The 16,971-nt window shown below is 39.4% G+C and overlaps 1 protein-coding gene across 2 annotated transcripts; it reads left to right on the top strand.

Moving 5' to 3' along the window:
* Positions 1-541: 541 nt before the first annotated feature.
* Positions 542-11,496, top strand: LOC119810824 (zinc finger protein 728-like). Of its 2 annotated transcripts, none has more exons than XM_038324489.1 (4): positions 542-649; positions 4,469-4,595; positions 5,446-5,538; positions 10,425-11,496. In XM_038324489.1, exons 2-4 carry the CDS (start codon positions 4,472-4,474, stop codon positions 11,306-11,308), a joined length of 1,101 nt encoding a protein of 366 aa, XP_038180417.1. In that variant the 5' UTR covers positions 542-649; positions 4,469-4,471; the 3' UTR covers positions 11,309-11,496. The 2 variants fall into 2 exon arrangements, with proteins under 2 accessions (XP_038180417.1, XP_041910560.1); XM_042054626.1 differs by lacking the exon at positions 10,425-11,496 and adding an exon at positions 9,542-9,646.
* The last annotated feature ends 5,475 nt before the right edge of the window (positions 11,497-16,971 follow it).

The raw sequence follows: 16,971 nt of genomic DNA, 5'->3' as shown, positions 1-16,971 counted from the left end.
AAGTGCTCACCTTTAGAACCCTGAAATGCAGCCTTTTCTGTGGCTGAATAATTACATTCCACCCTTTTGTTTATTATAAAAATTTGTGAGTCGAGATGCTTGACCACGTCCTGGGGTGGCTGATTACTGTTGTTTTTCTGGGCTCTGAGGAACTGGCTGGCTGGCAGCTTGGACTTCACAAGATGCTGGAAAGGCAGAAAATTATGTTTTTCCGATGTGAGATTCTTATAAATATCTCAATGTAATAAGAGTCTAAATGAAAGTTTTACTCTGGAATAACTTTCTATATGAAGCAAATGTGCGTGTGAAATCACAGTAAAGTGACCAAAAAATACCTTAAAAATGTAATAAACATTACTGTAAGGTCTCAACTCTAATCTAAACATCTCAGTTTACAAACAGCATTTTAGAGCATCCTGACTCCCTGTGCACATCCCTCTAGCTTCTTCCCCAAGGTCACAGGCTTCCAGTGAATCGCATTACACAGACTTATGGGAAATGTAGTCTCACTCATTTTGACGTCACAATCAAGGGTCGCCCTGTTGCCTTCTGAGTTGCTTCTGCGCAGGTTCCACCCTCATGCCTCTTCCCTCTCCAATTTGAACTTAAGTTTCTTACTACCCTGCTTGGGTTGGATCTCTGAGTGCAGGTTGGTTCGGGGTGCAGGGCAGCCCAGCAGGTCTGAGGGATCGTGCAGGGGGAGCCGGTAGGTCCATAGTGGAAGAAGTGGACACTGGGCCATGGGAAGCAGGAAGAAGCTCACTTTGAATTTGCTGTTCGAACCTAGGCTGCGCCATCCAGTCAGGATTTAGGTCCGCGCTAGGGAGAGGGCGCTGGGGTCGGTGCTGGGTCCCCTGCCGCTCCAGTCCTCCCGGGATCTCGCTCCCGGACTGGGCGGCTCGGCTGGCTGACGGCCCCTGAGGCTGTGCTGGGAGCTCACTTTCCAGCTCGCCCGGGGAAGCCTGCTGCCACCAGCTGACTCTGAATGGCTGTAGTCACGATTCTCAGCGGTCCAGAGAAGAAAGTGGAGTTTCTGGTCCCAGCTGCACTGTATAGCCGTGTAGTGGTCGTGTTTATAAAGTTTATAAACTCTTATATTCGAGAAAAACGAGGCAGGGAAAAAGGGGGCTGCAGGACAGGAACAATGTGGGGGAGTTGATTCTAAACTCGAGGAGAGCTGGCATGTTTGTCTGGGCGCCTCTCACAAAATATCTGTAAGGCACAGAGGGGAGGTGCCAGAGTTCTCATGACTTCCACTCTCCATTCTGTTGTTCCCGACCTGTGTCTAGGACCAGCTTCCATTGAAGGAGGCGGGAAATGACTCCGACTCCGTATTCTGACTAGGGAGGAGTGTGAATCTTCAGCTATTCTTAGGGAATCGCATTTTGATCCTCGTCCAGAAAGGATTTGCGTTTCTTTCACCTAGAGAGTAAACTCAGTCTCAAGGGTCCTGAAATACTTCCTTTTTAAAACCCATCTAAATGAGACCAAGGTTTCAGGCCGTCTGCCCTCCGCCCACAGACAACCACAATGAGGAGAGTGCCCTGAGCATGGCGCACAGTTCCCGGAGTGAGCAGTGGTGGTCTGTGCTGGCAGCAGTAGGGAGTGGTCCTTGCGGTTAATTCTTCCATTGGGGACCTGCTTCTGTACCCTGAGAGGACCGTCTCCATCTTCACTCTGCCCAGGGCTCTTGCTGTTCTCTGAGCTGGGCAGTGTCCCTGTTAACTGGCAGCCATCTCACAGGTGAAGAAGAGTGGAGGATGGCTTCTCATTTCTCACTGCCGAGGAGCTTTTGGCAATGTCTGATTCAATTTTTTTTATTACAGAAAATACCGGATTTTCTATTAAACAACTTCATTCTACTTGTGACTTGGGGTTCCCTTAGCCTTCTCCATTGCTGTCGTCGTCGTCGTCGTCGTCGTCGTCGTCGTCGTCGTCGTCGTCTTCTTCTTCTTCTTCTTCTCTTTCTTCGTCTTCTTCTTCTTCTTCTTCTTCTTCTTCTTCCTCCTCCTCCTCCTCCTCCTCCTCCTCCTCCTCCTCCTCCTCCTCCTCCTCCTCCTCTTCTTCTTTCTTCTTCTTCTCCTCCTCCTTCTCCTCCTCCTCCTCCTCCTCCTCCTCCCCCTCCTCCTCCTTCTTATTTTCTTCTTCTCTTTGTAAAGCATAGGGATCCCAAGGCTCTCCACTGCAGCTCTCCCCACCAGATCTGGAACAGGCCTTTCCTTCTGTTGCCTCCTCACCTTCCAAAGTTAGGGAGCAACTGTCCGAGAGCCTTCAGTTCCCATTTTCACTCTTGAGAAAATAATATTTTACCATGTTTCTATGTCTGACTTTATAATAGATTTCTTATTTCAGTTATAAAAGCAGATCGCAGCACGATTTTGATGCAAATACTTTTAATTTTCTTTATATTCCATTTTTTTAACTAGAGGGTTACCTAAAATTGGATGAAATCCAACTTGTAAATTCCCTTGAATTTTGACAATGTCATAAAAGAAAAAGAAATGAAGCTGTATACACGTTTACATGGGATATTGTTCAGGTACTTAAAAACGTGTGGTTCTGCATGCTTTCTGGTCCCACTCACTTTGGTTATTCTCCCTCCCTCCCTCCCTCCCTCTCTGTCTGTTGTTTTTTTTTTTTTTTTTCCAGGATAGATTCTCTGAGTAGCTTTGACTGTCCTGAAGCTCACTCCTTAGACCAGGCTGCCCTTGAACTCAGAGATCCCCCACCTCTGCCCCCTAGTGTTGGGATTAAAGGCGTGCACCACCACCACCACCCGGCTTTGGTTACTTTTTGCCTTCTTTCACTTTAAGGCGGTTCCTGCTCTTAACACTGAGATTAATTTCTTTTCATCAACATTTAGCTAGTCTGTTTTGTGGGTGGAAAGTCTATTAATATTTAAAGTTATTACTGCAGAGCTGGCCATTGCTGTTGCTTTGTTGTTGTTGTTGTTTTGTTTTGTGCGTTCTCGGTCATGCTCAGTGTGTGAGGGATTAGATCTTCCTTTGGTTCCTCTCTACAGTCCGCCCCCTACGCTTAGTCCTCTCTCCAGTCCAAAGCGTTGCTATCAAGGGCTCTCTTTTGGGCTGGTGTGATCGACATGAGTTCTATTAGCTATTGGTATCCCAGAAAGTTTTCCTTTCTCATTTTACTATATCTGATAGTTTTGCTGAGTATAGTAGTCTATGTTGGGAACTCTGGTCTCTTCCAACTAGGAGTGAAGAGGCCCAGGATCTTATGAATTAAGGAAAAAAAAAAAAAACAACTTTCTGAAACTTAATGAACTTAAAGTGGTCCTGTGGTGGAAATTTATATCTTTAAGAGTATATTTTAAAAAAAAATCATAACGAACACCAATGACTTCATGACTCAACTCAAGAATGGTGCAAAAGAACAACAATCCAAACATAAATCCAATGACAAAAAAGGATAAAAATCAGAACATAAGGTGTTGAAATATAGACTAAGAAAACTATAAAAACAACCAATGAGACCCCGAGCAGCTTCTTTGGGAAGAAGACGAACTGTTGGCTCTGCTGACCAGAAGGAAGAAAAAGATGATCAAATTAAAAGGACCAGAAATAAACAGGGCGGCACAGTGATGAACACCAAAGAAAGTCTTTTAAGAAAGGGAACACTTAGAGCCTGTCCTCCATCCCATTGGAAGTATAAAAGAAATGCTCGCCTGTCTAGATTCCCCCAAACCACGCATGCTAGACTAAGAGGAGGTCAGGGGCACCAACAGACCATGTAAATGAGGGAACTGAAGCTAATTCAAAGCCTTCTCTGTCACCCACAAGGAAGCCAACAACCCCTCCCCACCACAAAAGAGGGAGGGAAGGAGTGAAGGAGGGAGAGAGGAAAAGAGAGAGAGAGTGCAAAAATAAATTCACAGAAGAATTCTACCCTGCTTTTTTAAACAAAATCTTTATCAGGATTTCTTAAAACATTATAAAAAGGAAAGATTGTAGCCTATGTGTGACTCAGTTTCCATCTGGAATCATTTCTGACCTAAAGAAGACATTTGAGTACTTCCAAACTCCTAGAAATTCAGTGCCACTACCAAGCTCTGTGCACATTCATTGTGAACTGCTGAGAAGCCACTTCTCATGCACTGTGGCGTCCACTATGAGAAATGTGTGTGCAGTGTTCTGCTTGATACAGGCATAGGATTTGATCCCCTACTAGATGTGTCCAATTTACTTTTAGCATTGGTAAATGTATAACAGCCATATGCACTTATAGGATCTTTTGCCATTTTCTTTAGATGGGTACTGAGGTCATGTGACTATATCAAAAATAAATTGGTTATATCATTTTCCCATGTCAGAAGCATTTCTAGCTCTCCTTTTACCTTAGCACAAACACATGATGCCTGTTGGTGTTTATATTAATATTAATGATTTTAATCAACTTATTTAATGGTTTTAGTTATTGTGTGGTAGTCATTTGTTGATTTTTATTTCAGAGCATGTTGTCATTCAGGGATGTGGCCATTGATTTCTCTGCAGAGGAGTGCGAATGTCTGGACTCTGCTCAGTGGAATCTGTACAGGGACGTGATGCTGGAGAATTACAGCAACCTTGTGTTCCTGGGTGAGGATCGCGTCCACAGTGAATTCATAATTCACTGTCAGCCTGTAACTTCCTTCTATAGACCGTCTCATAGGAGCTTGTACTTTCTAACAAGGTTCATATAAGCTCTCTTTTACGTTTGTTTGTTTTTGTTTTGAAAGAGGATGTTTCTGGCTATCCTGGAACTTTCTCTAAAGACCAGGCTAGCCTTGAACACAGAGTGCCTATGACTTTTAACCCCTCGCTTTAACCTGGGGTTAAAGGCATGAGCCACCATGCCCAGCTCATGGGCCCCTTTTCAGGAAGAATCGTTGATATAAGTAAGGCATATTTCATTCAGTTTCTTCTGAAGCTTTTCATCTGTTTGTCTTAGTGTGTGTGTCCTTCACTGTAGTTGCAAGGTCAGGAATTAAGTGGGATGAGGCATGCAGCACACATGGGAAAAGAATGTTTTTCTGATTTTATAATCTTCCTTGTAAATGACAGAAATGAAGATCTGTGGTTATAAATTCCTCTAAGTAAGTATTCTAAAATGCCTATCCGGACCGATTTGAAAATTTTAATTTTTTGTAGTCATTTATTTACATTTTATAACTTTTTGAGATTTGTTTTTTTTATGTATATTCTGCTCTTTCTGCACATATACCTGCATGTCAGAAGTAGGCATCAGATCCCCATTATAAATGACTGTGAGCCACCATGAGGTTGCTGGAAAATGAACTCAGGACCTCTGGAAGAGCTGCCAATGCTCAGAGCCATCACTGAACCATCTCTCCAGCTGTCTCTGCAATCATTTATTGTGTTCTTTTTTCCCTTATAAGCACAATAGCAGGATAAAAGTGTTAATTCTCTTCTTCGTCCCTTCACACAGGCCTTTCTTTCTCCAAGCCATTACTGGTCAGATTTCTGGAGAAAAACCAAGAGCTTTGGAATGTGAAGAGACAAATAGCAGCTGTGCCCCGAGGTGTGTAAGAATGAGGGGTCAGAGGGCAGGGTGGGAGGTCAGATCCAACAGAGGGATCAGAGGGCAGGGTGGGGGTTAAATCTAACAGAGGCGTCAGAGGCCAGGGTAGGGGTTAAATCTAACAAAGGGGTCAGAGGGGATCTTTTTTTGAGATTACATCATTTCCCTCCTTTCCTTTCTTCCTTCTATACCCTCCCATATTCTCCTCCTTGCTTTCTTGCAAGTTTGTGGCCTCCTTTTTAATTAATTATTGTACCTGCATATTTGTATATATACTTACATTCCTAAGTGAGCTGCTCAGTCTGTATAATGCTACTTGTAAGTATGAGTTCAGGACTGAACACTTGGTGTTGGATAACCAGTTGGTGTGCCCTTCCCCGAGGAAGACTTTCTCCTTGTGTCCACGTTCCTCGGTTGCCTGTGCGTCTTTGGGCAGGGCTGAGGCCTTGCGGGCTGCCCTGTCCACTGTTGCATGTCTATTCCTTGTCCTTGTTTAGCTCTTGTTCCGACTGTCAAGTTGGTGAGACTTTGAGTGTAGCTTCAGACATTACTAGGAGACGCTACCCCGCAGTAAACTCCCTAATTCCCTGGCTCTTAAAAATCTTCTCACGCCCTCCTCCGCAGGGCCCCTGAGCCTTAGGTGCAGGAGTTGTGGAGACGCAGTCCCTGAGACTAGGCTCCACAACCCTACATTTTGATCATTTGAGGTTTTCTGTAGTGGTCTCTTGTTTGTTGCGAAGAGCAGTGTCCTCGACGAGGGGTGAGGACTGCACTGCCTGTGGGCATAAGGACAAAGGTTTAGAATGACGCTAGTTTAGAAGAGCGCTGGCTGTAGGTTCTTCTCCAAGATCCATGATTTTCTTATCCTGGACATCTGAGTAGGTTTCCAATACCAGGCGTGACCGCTCTTGCTGAATGACTCTCAAAATCGAAAGCTGTTGGTTACCACCAAAGTATGCTTGTCAGAACTGCACCCTTAGGGTTGTTGTGCCATGCCGGTCACTGGTGGGGTTCACAGGCATCAGCACTGGGCAGGACTTTGGTTGCTTCCCTTCTTTGGAAACTTGCATGGCACCTTCTGTTGGCATGGAAGCTAGTTCTCGGGGAGGAAGTATTCAGGTCCTTTCCAACTCTTGGGCCTCTGGACCCTGTGTCTTAAGTGCATGGTATATCTTCAGGAAGAACTCACCTCTGAGGAGCAAGAAAAGGCATTAATAGTAGTCTGTAATGTTTTAGGAGTCTCTTGAACAACCCTACCTAATCACTCAATGAGATTTTTCTCATGCCTGGTTTTCAGGACTTTTGTTAGATAGTCCTTGCTCTTGGATGGAGCATTGTCCGCCCAGAATGGAAAGTTTCATTTAAATTTTATATGTATATTTATACCCTGATGTCCACATACACATATATTTCTAGGTAGATAGTTAATAGTATGAGTATAACTTTTTAAGACAACCTTACTGGTTTTCCTTATTGTTTTTATTGAGCTATATATTTTTGTCTGCTCCCCTTCCTTTCTCCTCTCTCTCCTTCTACCCTCTCCTGTAACCCCCACACTCCCAATTTACTCAGGAGATCTTGTCGTTTTCTCCTTCCTATGTAGATCCATGTATACCTCTCTTAAGGCCTCTTTGTTGTCTAGGTTCTCTAGAGTTGTGTGGACTTTAAGGTGGTTCTCTTTGCTTTATGTCTAGAAGCCACTTATGAATGAGTACATATGATATTTGTCTTTCTGAGTCTGGGTTACCTTACTCATTATGGTGTTTTCTAGATCCATCCATTGACCTGCAGATTTCAAGATGTCATTGTTTTTTAATCACCGAGTAGTACTCCATTTTGTAAATGTACCACATTTTCTTTATCCCATCTTCAGTTGTGGGGCTTCTGGGTTGTCTCCAGGTTCTGGCTATCACAAACAATACTGCTATGAAGATAATTGAGCACCTGTCCTTGTGGAATAATTGAGCATGCCTTGGGTATATACCCAAAAGCAGTATTCCTGGTTCTTGAGGTAGATTGTTTCCTAGTTTTCTGAGAAATTGCCATACTGATTTCCAAAGGGGATGTATAAGTTTACACTCCCACCAGCAATGGAGGAGTGTTTCTCTTATTCCACATCCTCTCCAATATAAGCTGTCATCAGTGCTTTTGATCCTGGCCATTCTGACAGGTGTAGGATAGAATCTCAGAGTTGTTTTGATTTGCATTTTTCTGATGGCTGAGGATGCTGAGCATTTCCTTAGTGGCTTTCAGCCATTTGAGAATTGTCTGCTGAAAGTTCTCTGTTTAGGTTTGTACCCATTTTTTTTTTTTTTTTTGGATTATTTGTTCTTTTGATGTCAAGTTGCTTGTGTGGAGTTAGAAGAATCTTTTCCCATTCTGTAGGTTGCTGTTTTGTCTTGTTGACCATGTCCTTTGCTTTACAGAAGCTTCTCAGTTTCAGGAGGTCCCATTTATTGTTTCTCTCAGTGTCTGTGCTGCTAGGATTATATTTAGGAAGTGGTCTCCTGTGTCAAAGCATTCAAGGTACTTCCCACTTTTCCTTTCTGTGAGGTTCAGTGTGTTTGATTTTATGTTGAGGTCTTTGATCCGTTTGAGTTTTGTGCATGGTGATAGATATGGATCTATTTGCATTTTTCTACATGTTGATATCTAGTTATTCCAGCACCAATTGTTGAATATGCTTCCCTTTTTCCATTTTATATTTTTAGCTTCTTTGTCAAAAATCAGGTGTTTTAAGGTGTGTGGATTGATATCTGGGTCTTCAATTTGATTCCAATGGTCCTCCTATCTATTATGCCCATACTAGACTGTTTTCCTTACTAAAGCTCTATAGTAGAGGTCGAAGTCATGGATGGTGATTCCTCCAGAAGTTCTTTTATTGTACCGGACTGTTTTGACTGTCCTGGATTTTTTGTTTTGTTTTGTTTTTCCAAATGAAGTTGAGTATTGTTCTTTTGTGGTCAGGAATTTTCCTGGGCATTGCATTGAATAGTTCTTGTCTTACAAGTCTTTCACTTGTTTGGTTAGTTACCCCAAGATATTTTCTGGTATTTGTGGCTATTGTGAAGGAAGATGTTTCTTTGATTTCTTTCTCAGCATTTTTATCCTCTGTATAAAGGAGGCTACTGTTTTTTTGTTTCTGTTTTTTGTTAATCTTGTATTCTGCTACATCACTGAAGGTGTTTGTGAGTTATAGGAGTTCCCTAGTAGAGTTTTTGGGGTCATTTATGTATACTATCTTATCATCAGCAAATAGTGAGAGTTTGACTTCTTCTTTTCCAATTTGTATCCCATTGATCTCTTTTGTTGTCTTATTACTCTAGCTAGGATCTCAAGAACTATATTGAATAGATATGGAGAGAGTGGACAACCTTGTCTTCTTCCTGATTTCAGTGGGATTTCTGTGAGTTCCTCTCCATTTAGTTAGATGTTAGCTGTTGGCTTGCTGTATATTGCCTTGATTATGTTTAGTTATGTTCCTTGTATCCCTGCTCTCTCCAGGACTTATCATGAAGGGGTGTTGAATATTCTTGAAGGCTTTTTCACCATCTAATGAACCTTACTGTTTTTTTTTATCCCCTCCTTCTTTCTTCTGTAGCTATCTCCCTCACCCTCTATGATTAGAATCCCCCCCTTTTGTTTCTTTTTGTTTTGTTTTTTCAAGACAGGGTTTCTCTGTGTTGTCCTGGCTGTTCTAGATCTTGCTTTGTAGACCAGAGACTTACCTGCCTCTGTCTCCCAAGTGCTGCAATTAAAGGCATGTACCACCACGCCCAGCTCTATCATGGGTCTTTATATCATGTTATTAAATTGCCTTATCAGAGAGCTATCTGATTCATTGTATACATCTTCATGTTTTCTCCCACAGTGTCAGTGATTTTACATGCATGCCCTTTGTGGGTAGACAGTCATGGGTGAAAACTGTACAAGTGCAGGAAAATGTTTCTTACAGTAGCTAAGAATTTTGTGAGTGTGAGGTTCTTTGTTCCTCATTTTGCAGGTCCATTTTCTCTATTATGATTTTGCCATCTACGGTGCCTGAAATCATCTGTTGCATGTGATTCATGTATAAACATCTATGAAAAATCTATATTGAAGTATCTACTTCTGTGACCAACAGACTTGCATATTTCGGTTTGTGTGTGTGAACACAGGCCTCATATTTTCATCCCTTGTTTATTTTCTCTCCTCATTGGTTACTCAGTAGTTATTTCTCTAGCAAATAAATAGTTCTTTAAAATGTGTTGATTCACAGGTATGTTGTTAGCAAAATTATTTGTGGCAGAACTTGAACTTTTTCTGAAATTATCTTTCTAATATTTATGCTCTTGTCATTAAAATATAGAGCCTATTGATTTAATTGATGAAAGGTATTATTTGATGGCGTTATGAACAGTCCTCTTGTTATGCAGCCTCATTTTTCTGTTTTCCACAACTAAAACGTCATACTTAGGGTAAAACATTGTCTTTTTCCATGCCCGTCTTGTTTGGTGTCATCGTCAACTTCCTGTTTTCCTAGTTCGGCTACTTCGTAATTTTCCTGTGTACACACGCCTCTGGTTTCTCTGTTTGTTTAATGGATTGCTTTCAGTTAGCATAATGCCCGAAGCTTTTCCACTTCTATCCATGTTACATCTTTTGTAGTTAAATTTGAATTATATTTTATTATTTCTATACCCTATTTTGTTGTTTTCTTCCTCTTTTAATTGAAGTTCAATGACTTCCACCTATCATATTTTCTAAGTATAGGCTCACTGAATATAGATGTTGAATATATTATAGTTTCTTACTTATCCATGAAAATAAAGTCTCAATGTTAAAGATAAGCATTGTAAATATGACAAATATTCCTAAGTTTTTCTCCATTTCGTTTTATTAACCAGGAAAGAAACCCTATAAGTGTAAAGAATGCGGGAAAGCCTTCACCAAAAACTCAGTTCTTACTTATCATCTGAGAATTCACACTGGAGAGAAACCCTACAAGTGTAACGTATGTGGCAAGGCCTTTGCTATGCCCTCCATACTTAATAACCACCAGAAAATTCACATCAGAGGGAAACCCTACAAGTGTGGTGTGTGTGGCAAGGCCTTTGCTATGCCCTCCATACTTAATAACCACCATAATATTCACACCGGAGAGAAACCCTACAAGTGTGATATATGTGGCAAGGCCTTTTCTATGCCTTCCACACTTACTAACCACCAGAAAATTCACACTGGAGAGAAACCCTATGAGTGTGAAGTATGTGGTAAAAAGTTTTCCAGTCATGCAGACTTTACAAAACACCAAAGAGTTCATACTGGAGAGAAACCTTACAAGTGTGAAGAATGTAAAAAACCCTTTAGTAATCTTTCAGCCCTTAGTAGACATAAAGTTGTTCATACTGGAGAGAAACGTTTTCCCTGTGAAAAATGTGGCAAAGCCTATAGCAGGAGTCACCACCTTAGTCGACACAAGAAAGCTCACACTGGACAGAAATCCTACAAATGCAAAGAATGTGGCAAAATGTTTTACTATTCTTCAGACCTTAAGAGACATCACAGAATTCATTCTGAAGAGAGACCCTATGAGTGTGAGGAATGTGGCAAAGCCTTTCCCAGTCCTTCAGACGTTACTCAGCATGCAAGAACCCATAAGAGAATCAAGCAGTACACCTGTGAAGCCTGCGGTGAGTGCTTTACTATTCAAACGACAATTTCCAACCTCCGTAAAATTCGTCTTGAGGGAAAGCCATCTGAGTGTGAAGGATGTCGAAAGGGCTTTTAAAGGCTCTTTGCACCTTAAAACACGCAAAAGCGTTCAGTGTCAAACAGCCAGCCTGCGAATGTGAAGGATGTGGCAGATGGCTCAGGTATCATTCAGTTGTTGCTCAACCTCACACAGTTCACACCTGAGAGAAACCCGGCACGCGTGCAGAAAAGGACCAGAGTTTAGCTATTGCTCATGTCTATATAAGCATTGGAAGCGCCATCCTGATGAGGAAGCCTACGAAAGCAATCAGTGTGACGACTTCTTCACCTGTTCTTCATGCCTTAAGTATCCCCAGAGACTTCAAACCTCAAAGATTTTTTTTAAATTGTGCTTAATTAAGCACCAAATAACTCATACTAGAAAGGAACTTTGTGAAGGCAAAGTTATTGGATAGCTGTTGAACAGTGATTCTGATATCCTGCAATATTTTAAATTTATACACAGAGAAACCCTGCAAATTCAAGTGATAAGAGAAATTGTTTATTCGCCATATATCAGAGAATTTGTTTTGTTGAGAAGCCATATATATATGTATATATATATATATGTATGTGTGTGTATATATATCTATATGTATATATGCATATATTTGTCACACCTCCTCCAACATGACACATCTCCTAATTCTTTCTAAACAGTCCACCAACTGAAAACCAAGCATTCAAATATATGAGGTCTATTCTTGCTCAAACCACCTCAATGGTGACCATAGCCTTTGACCATGAGCTAGATTAAATTCTCCTTAAAGTTGCTCATGTACTGTATCACACCAATTGGAAAAGTTACTAATAAAAATAATGTAAGTGTCCATTTGATATCAGATATGTATGCATCATAGTGTATTCTTCCGACCTCTTTATTTCTCTTCTGCCCGCTTATTACCCATTGTTCTTTCTAAAATGTTTTCTGTTTACATGGACACACACACATATACACCAGTCACAGATGTAGTCAATATTCTTTTATGTTTAATCAATGTCATTGTTATTTTTTTCCTGAAAAAAAAATGCAGGAAAAAGAAAAATTGTCATGTGGTTTAAATGTGTGCATGTCTGTGCTATTATTTACTCTGATAATATTTGCATTTTAGTGTTAATTTAATATCTTTCATCCTTTAATATTTTCTAATTTGCCCCTTAAATCTTTAATGGTGTTTCATAGTATCATTACCCTGTGACTTATAAGAGATTTTAATAACATGGTTATTATTAAAATTCCTTAAATTATTTGCTAGCATTCGCAAGACCATTATTGGTGTTTGGTTATAATGGAGTCCTAGGAAGGACATGGGTAGTGTTATTTGACAAAGTCAAGTTCCAGATAGGACACCACGGTTCTTTTACTGGAGCTCCCAAACCTTTGTGCTGTGTTCCATAGCTGACTAGTCAGGGAGAGGCGCTATCCATGACCCTAGTGAATTTTATCACAGATCGCTGCAAAACTGACCGCAGAGACAGGTCTGTACATAGACAGGCATAGTTTCAGACATGAAGTTGACGTCTTTTTAGTTGTGGCTTTATACTGTAGAAAAATCATTAATAGAGGATAGGTTTTTGTGAGCCTTCCTTAATCATCTCCCATACTATAATCTGATCATTTATACAACTAAGAGAAAGCATTAAACTAAAAAAAAAAAAAAAAAAAAAAAAAAAAAAAAAAAAAAAACAAAATCTATTAAATTTGTGACCCTTCAAAAGTTAAGAATTTATCCCTCAAACTTTATTAGTTTAAGATTTGGGATCTTTAAAATTTGGGACAATTTCAATTTTGAGCTCAGGCAGACACTGCTATTGGGTACCAGGATACTTGGGAGACACTGTGATAGAACGATAGAAAATTCTGAAGCAGAAAATGCTTGAGTTCTTTCAAGTAAACACTGAAGTTTATATGCAGCTGGTAAATGACACAAAAATGTGAACGATCGCAATGTGGAACGATCGCACGGAGGAAAACCTCGCTGGGAGGCTTTGATGTTCTGTCATTCGGCAGGCTGATGGGACAGACTCCCAGGCCCTACCAAAAATAATTTAGCTGAAAATTTGAAGATGATGTAACTTCTAATACTTGTAATTTCTGTTTAACCTTTGTGGCCTCTAAGGAAATGGGATAAACATTCCATTATCTGTGCATCATACTACCCAGATGAGATACTTTCAATTTTTTAAAAATTTCTTTTACTCCTTAATAGTTTTTAAAAATCCCTCAAGTCTATTTACGTTATTTATTTTAAAAATGTTTTTTGCCGTATGAGAATATTAATTTAAGTATGTTTTAGTAATAAAAGACAAGGTAATTTTTTTTTATTTTGTTAATGTTGCTGTTAAACTGATAATGCTAGAGTTTTCCATCAACAACAGCGAGCTGAGGAGAAGTTAGAGCAGGAAGTATAATCTAGATGGCCTCTGGGTCAATCATTAAATATTTTAAATGCCATATTTAATATATCTCTAACAGTTTGGGTGACCATCTATCAAATATTTCTTATTTCTAACAAAGTTTCTTTGTAGTTACTTACTTCTCTATATGAAAACATGTATAAAAGACTACAGCTTATTTTTGTAAATGAATTACATTTGTGCTGGGATTGACTGCAAATATAGTTTCAGCACATGGAAGAATTGAGTCATATATAAGGTGACTAACCATTAACTTGTATGGCATAGGTATCTTTTACAATTTATAGTAAGTTAATAGCTTTTAGAAGTTTAGGACTTTACACTTTTATCTGTGTTAAGTTTTAGCCTTGAAAAATTGAATTGAAGCTCCTTCAGCATTAAAGTAAAACTATAAGCTATAAATATAGTTGTAAAGACAAAAATGCTAATTATATATCTTTAAGTCAGTTTCTGATAGTCTGAATAGACCTTAGGGATTTAGACCTTATTTATCAAACATATGTTGTTTTTTGCTTTATAAAGTTTAGAAGCCTAATATATACATAGAAATAAGTGGTTAAATATACAGTTATCAAAGACATAAATTGTTAGACATACATCTCTCAGTCCGTTTTTTGTTAGCTTGAATATATCTTTATAACCTTAAGAATTTGATGGTATATAAAAATCCATCTTAATCTAAAATACTTTGGAGACCCGCTGTTGACTGCTTATTCTACGAAGAAGATATGATAATACATTAAGGACACTGTAGGAATAAAGTTTCACAGGTGCTGCCTCTGTTTATACAACGCGCTCATCTTAATCTAGAAGGCGGTGATGTTTCGTAGCCTGTGATCGTCATCTCTGTAAAGATGAATGCCAGCAACTACAAGGCTGTTTTATCCTGATGAGGTCATCAGCCAAGATGGAGGCAAGATACATGCCTACTTTAAAATCATCTATTTTTTTTTTTTGCAATTTTCTGTTGAAGACCTGTTTTCCTAAAAAATGTTGAATCATATATGTAGTATAATGTAGTAACTTAAAATTATCTATTATAGATTTAACTATCAGCCGATTGTTACAAGCTTGAAGCTAAATTTTTGTTGTATTTTTTTCACCATACCCAACGAATTTATTAATATTAAGAATTTATAGAGATCAGAGAGATATTTCAATGCATCATGTGCTAATTTATACATGACATTAATCAAAATATTTAATGGTTGGAAAATACTTAATGAAAGCTGATTGATAATAGCAATTTTAGATTGTTGAACAGTGCAACCCAGCAATGGGTACAATATTTTCTGTGGAGTATGCAGAATTTGTATATAAAGTATACACTCTTGTCCTTTTAAAAAGCCATGTGTAAAAGCATTAAAAGTAATCTGTAAGATTGTAGGTGTAATTTTAGGCAACCCCTAATGAGTATTTAAAATAGCTTAAGAGGGTGTCCTTTGCATTAAGATTGCCTTACTTAGGGCTTCTGTGCTGTGAGTAGACCCGATGACCATGGCAATTCTTACAATGGAAAACATTTAATAGGGGTGAGCTTATGGTTCACAGGCTTTAGTATTTTATTATCATGGTGGGTGGCATGCAGGCAGATATGGTGCTGGAGAAGGAGCTGAGAATTCTACATTCGTGGCCTGAGCATACAGGCCACCTCAAAGCCTGACTCCAAAGTAACACACTTCATTTAACAAGGCCACACCTCCTAATACTGCCACTGACTATGGGCCAAATATTCAAATAAGAATCTATGGGGTCACACCTATTTAAGTCATCACAGTAACTGAGTAAGGTGATACAGCAACCTTGCCAGTTGTTAGTACCGAGCAAGTAACCAACTTGCATTTTATCTAGTGCAGTAATAACCACTGAGGCTCTTCTCAGCAAGGGATTAATTCTATGAGCTATCCGAAAACATTATTTAACAAGCTAATAGCCTGATCTCTTTCAGGTGTTATATTTCTTAGTAACAGAGTTTCCAGAATGCAATTTAAAGAGCAGAGCCAAATCCCTCGTAATGGGCAGATGAGAGTGCACCTATTTGAAATACCCCAATTACAATACATTTTGCTATTTTAGTTTATTGACCATGAAATTAAGCATTCACCTAAATACAGATTTTATAGTTGAGCAGGAAAAGAGAAATATCATCCATATATTTCAGGAATAATATCTCTGGGAATCTAAATGTGTTTTATGTCCTAATTGTAACTGTTCCTGTATTAGAAATTGTGCCCATTTAAATTTTTCCCGATGAAGGTACCATTGGTCAATGTATACTGAATTATTACTACCATAGGGGAAAAACAAAAGGAAACTAACAAAAATAAGCAGATAACAAGAGCAATAAAATCTAAGCTCTGGGGTAGCCAACCTGGCCCATACTGTAGCTGCAGAACCCTATCAAGGCTTTCTTGGTAATGGGGTAATACAGAGGCCACTCTAAATCGTAGTGATCGAAAAGGGCCACATGGCCAGAGGACTTTGAGTTCCAATCGGTTTTCTCAGGGAGACTGAACAAACTTGACTGGCCTGGAAGCCAAGCAGCTGCTGAGTCTTTCTGTGGCCTGCCAAGATGTGTTCAGCAGGAGAGAAAAAAAAAAAGGTGGGTTTTTTTGTTTGTTTGTTTTGTGTGTGTATTGTTTTGTTTGTCTCTCTTTCCTATTGTTTAAAAAATAATCAACAAGGATATTTATCTTCTCCTTCATGGCCTCTTTATATTAATTTATTTGAGTATAAAGTGGAAGAGTTATTACTCCAAGTATTTTTTTTGTTCCTTTGAATCTTAGGAGACCAGTTACTCTCCACCTGCCGTCTCCCATGAACTGCTTGTGAAATAACCACTCTAAGGCTTAATATCAGTTACAATTGTTTGGCCAATGGCTTAGACTTCTTACTGGCTAACTCTCTCTTTTCAGTTAACCCATTTCTATTACTTTATATTTTTCCACAGTGTTCCTGGGCTCATGGCTTGTTAACTCATATCTTGCTTCCCCACTGGCTTCTCCTCCCCTGCCTTCTCTGTTTAGATTTCCCATGTAGGTATATGGTCTGCCTGACCATTGCCTGAAACAGCTTTATTCATCAACCAATAAAAGAAACATGTAGTCACGGCATACAGAAGGACATCCTTCATCATCGTCTATTTTCTCTCTAATTAAAAAGGAAGATATTAACTTTAACATAGTAAAATTATATATATAAGACAAAACAGATATCAAGCAAGAATTAAGTTGCAATATTTTAGTCTATTTGTATTTGACAAATTAAAGAAAATACTCTATC

Source organism: Arvicola amphibius, chromosome 3 (genome assembly GCF_903992535.2).
Source record: "Arvicola amphibius chromosome 3, mArvAmp1.2, whole genome shotgun sequence".
NCBI lineage: Eukaryota > Metazoa > Chordata > Mammalia > Rodentia > Cricetidae > Arvicola > Arvicola amphibius.
This window is presented reverse-complemented; position numbering and strand designations above follow the sequence as displayed.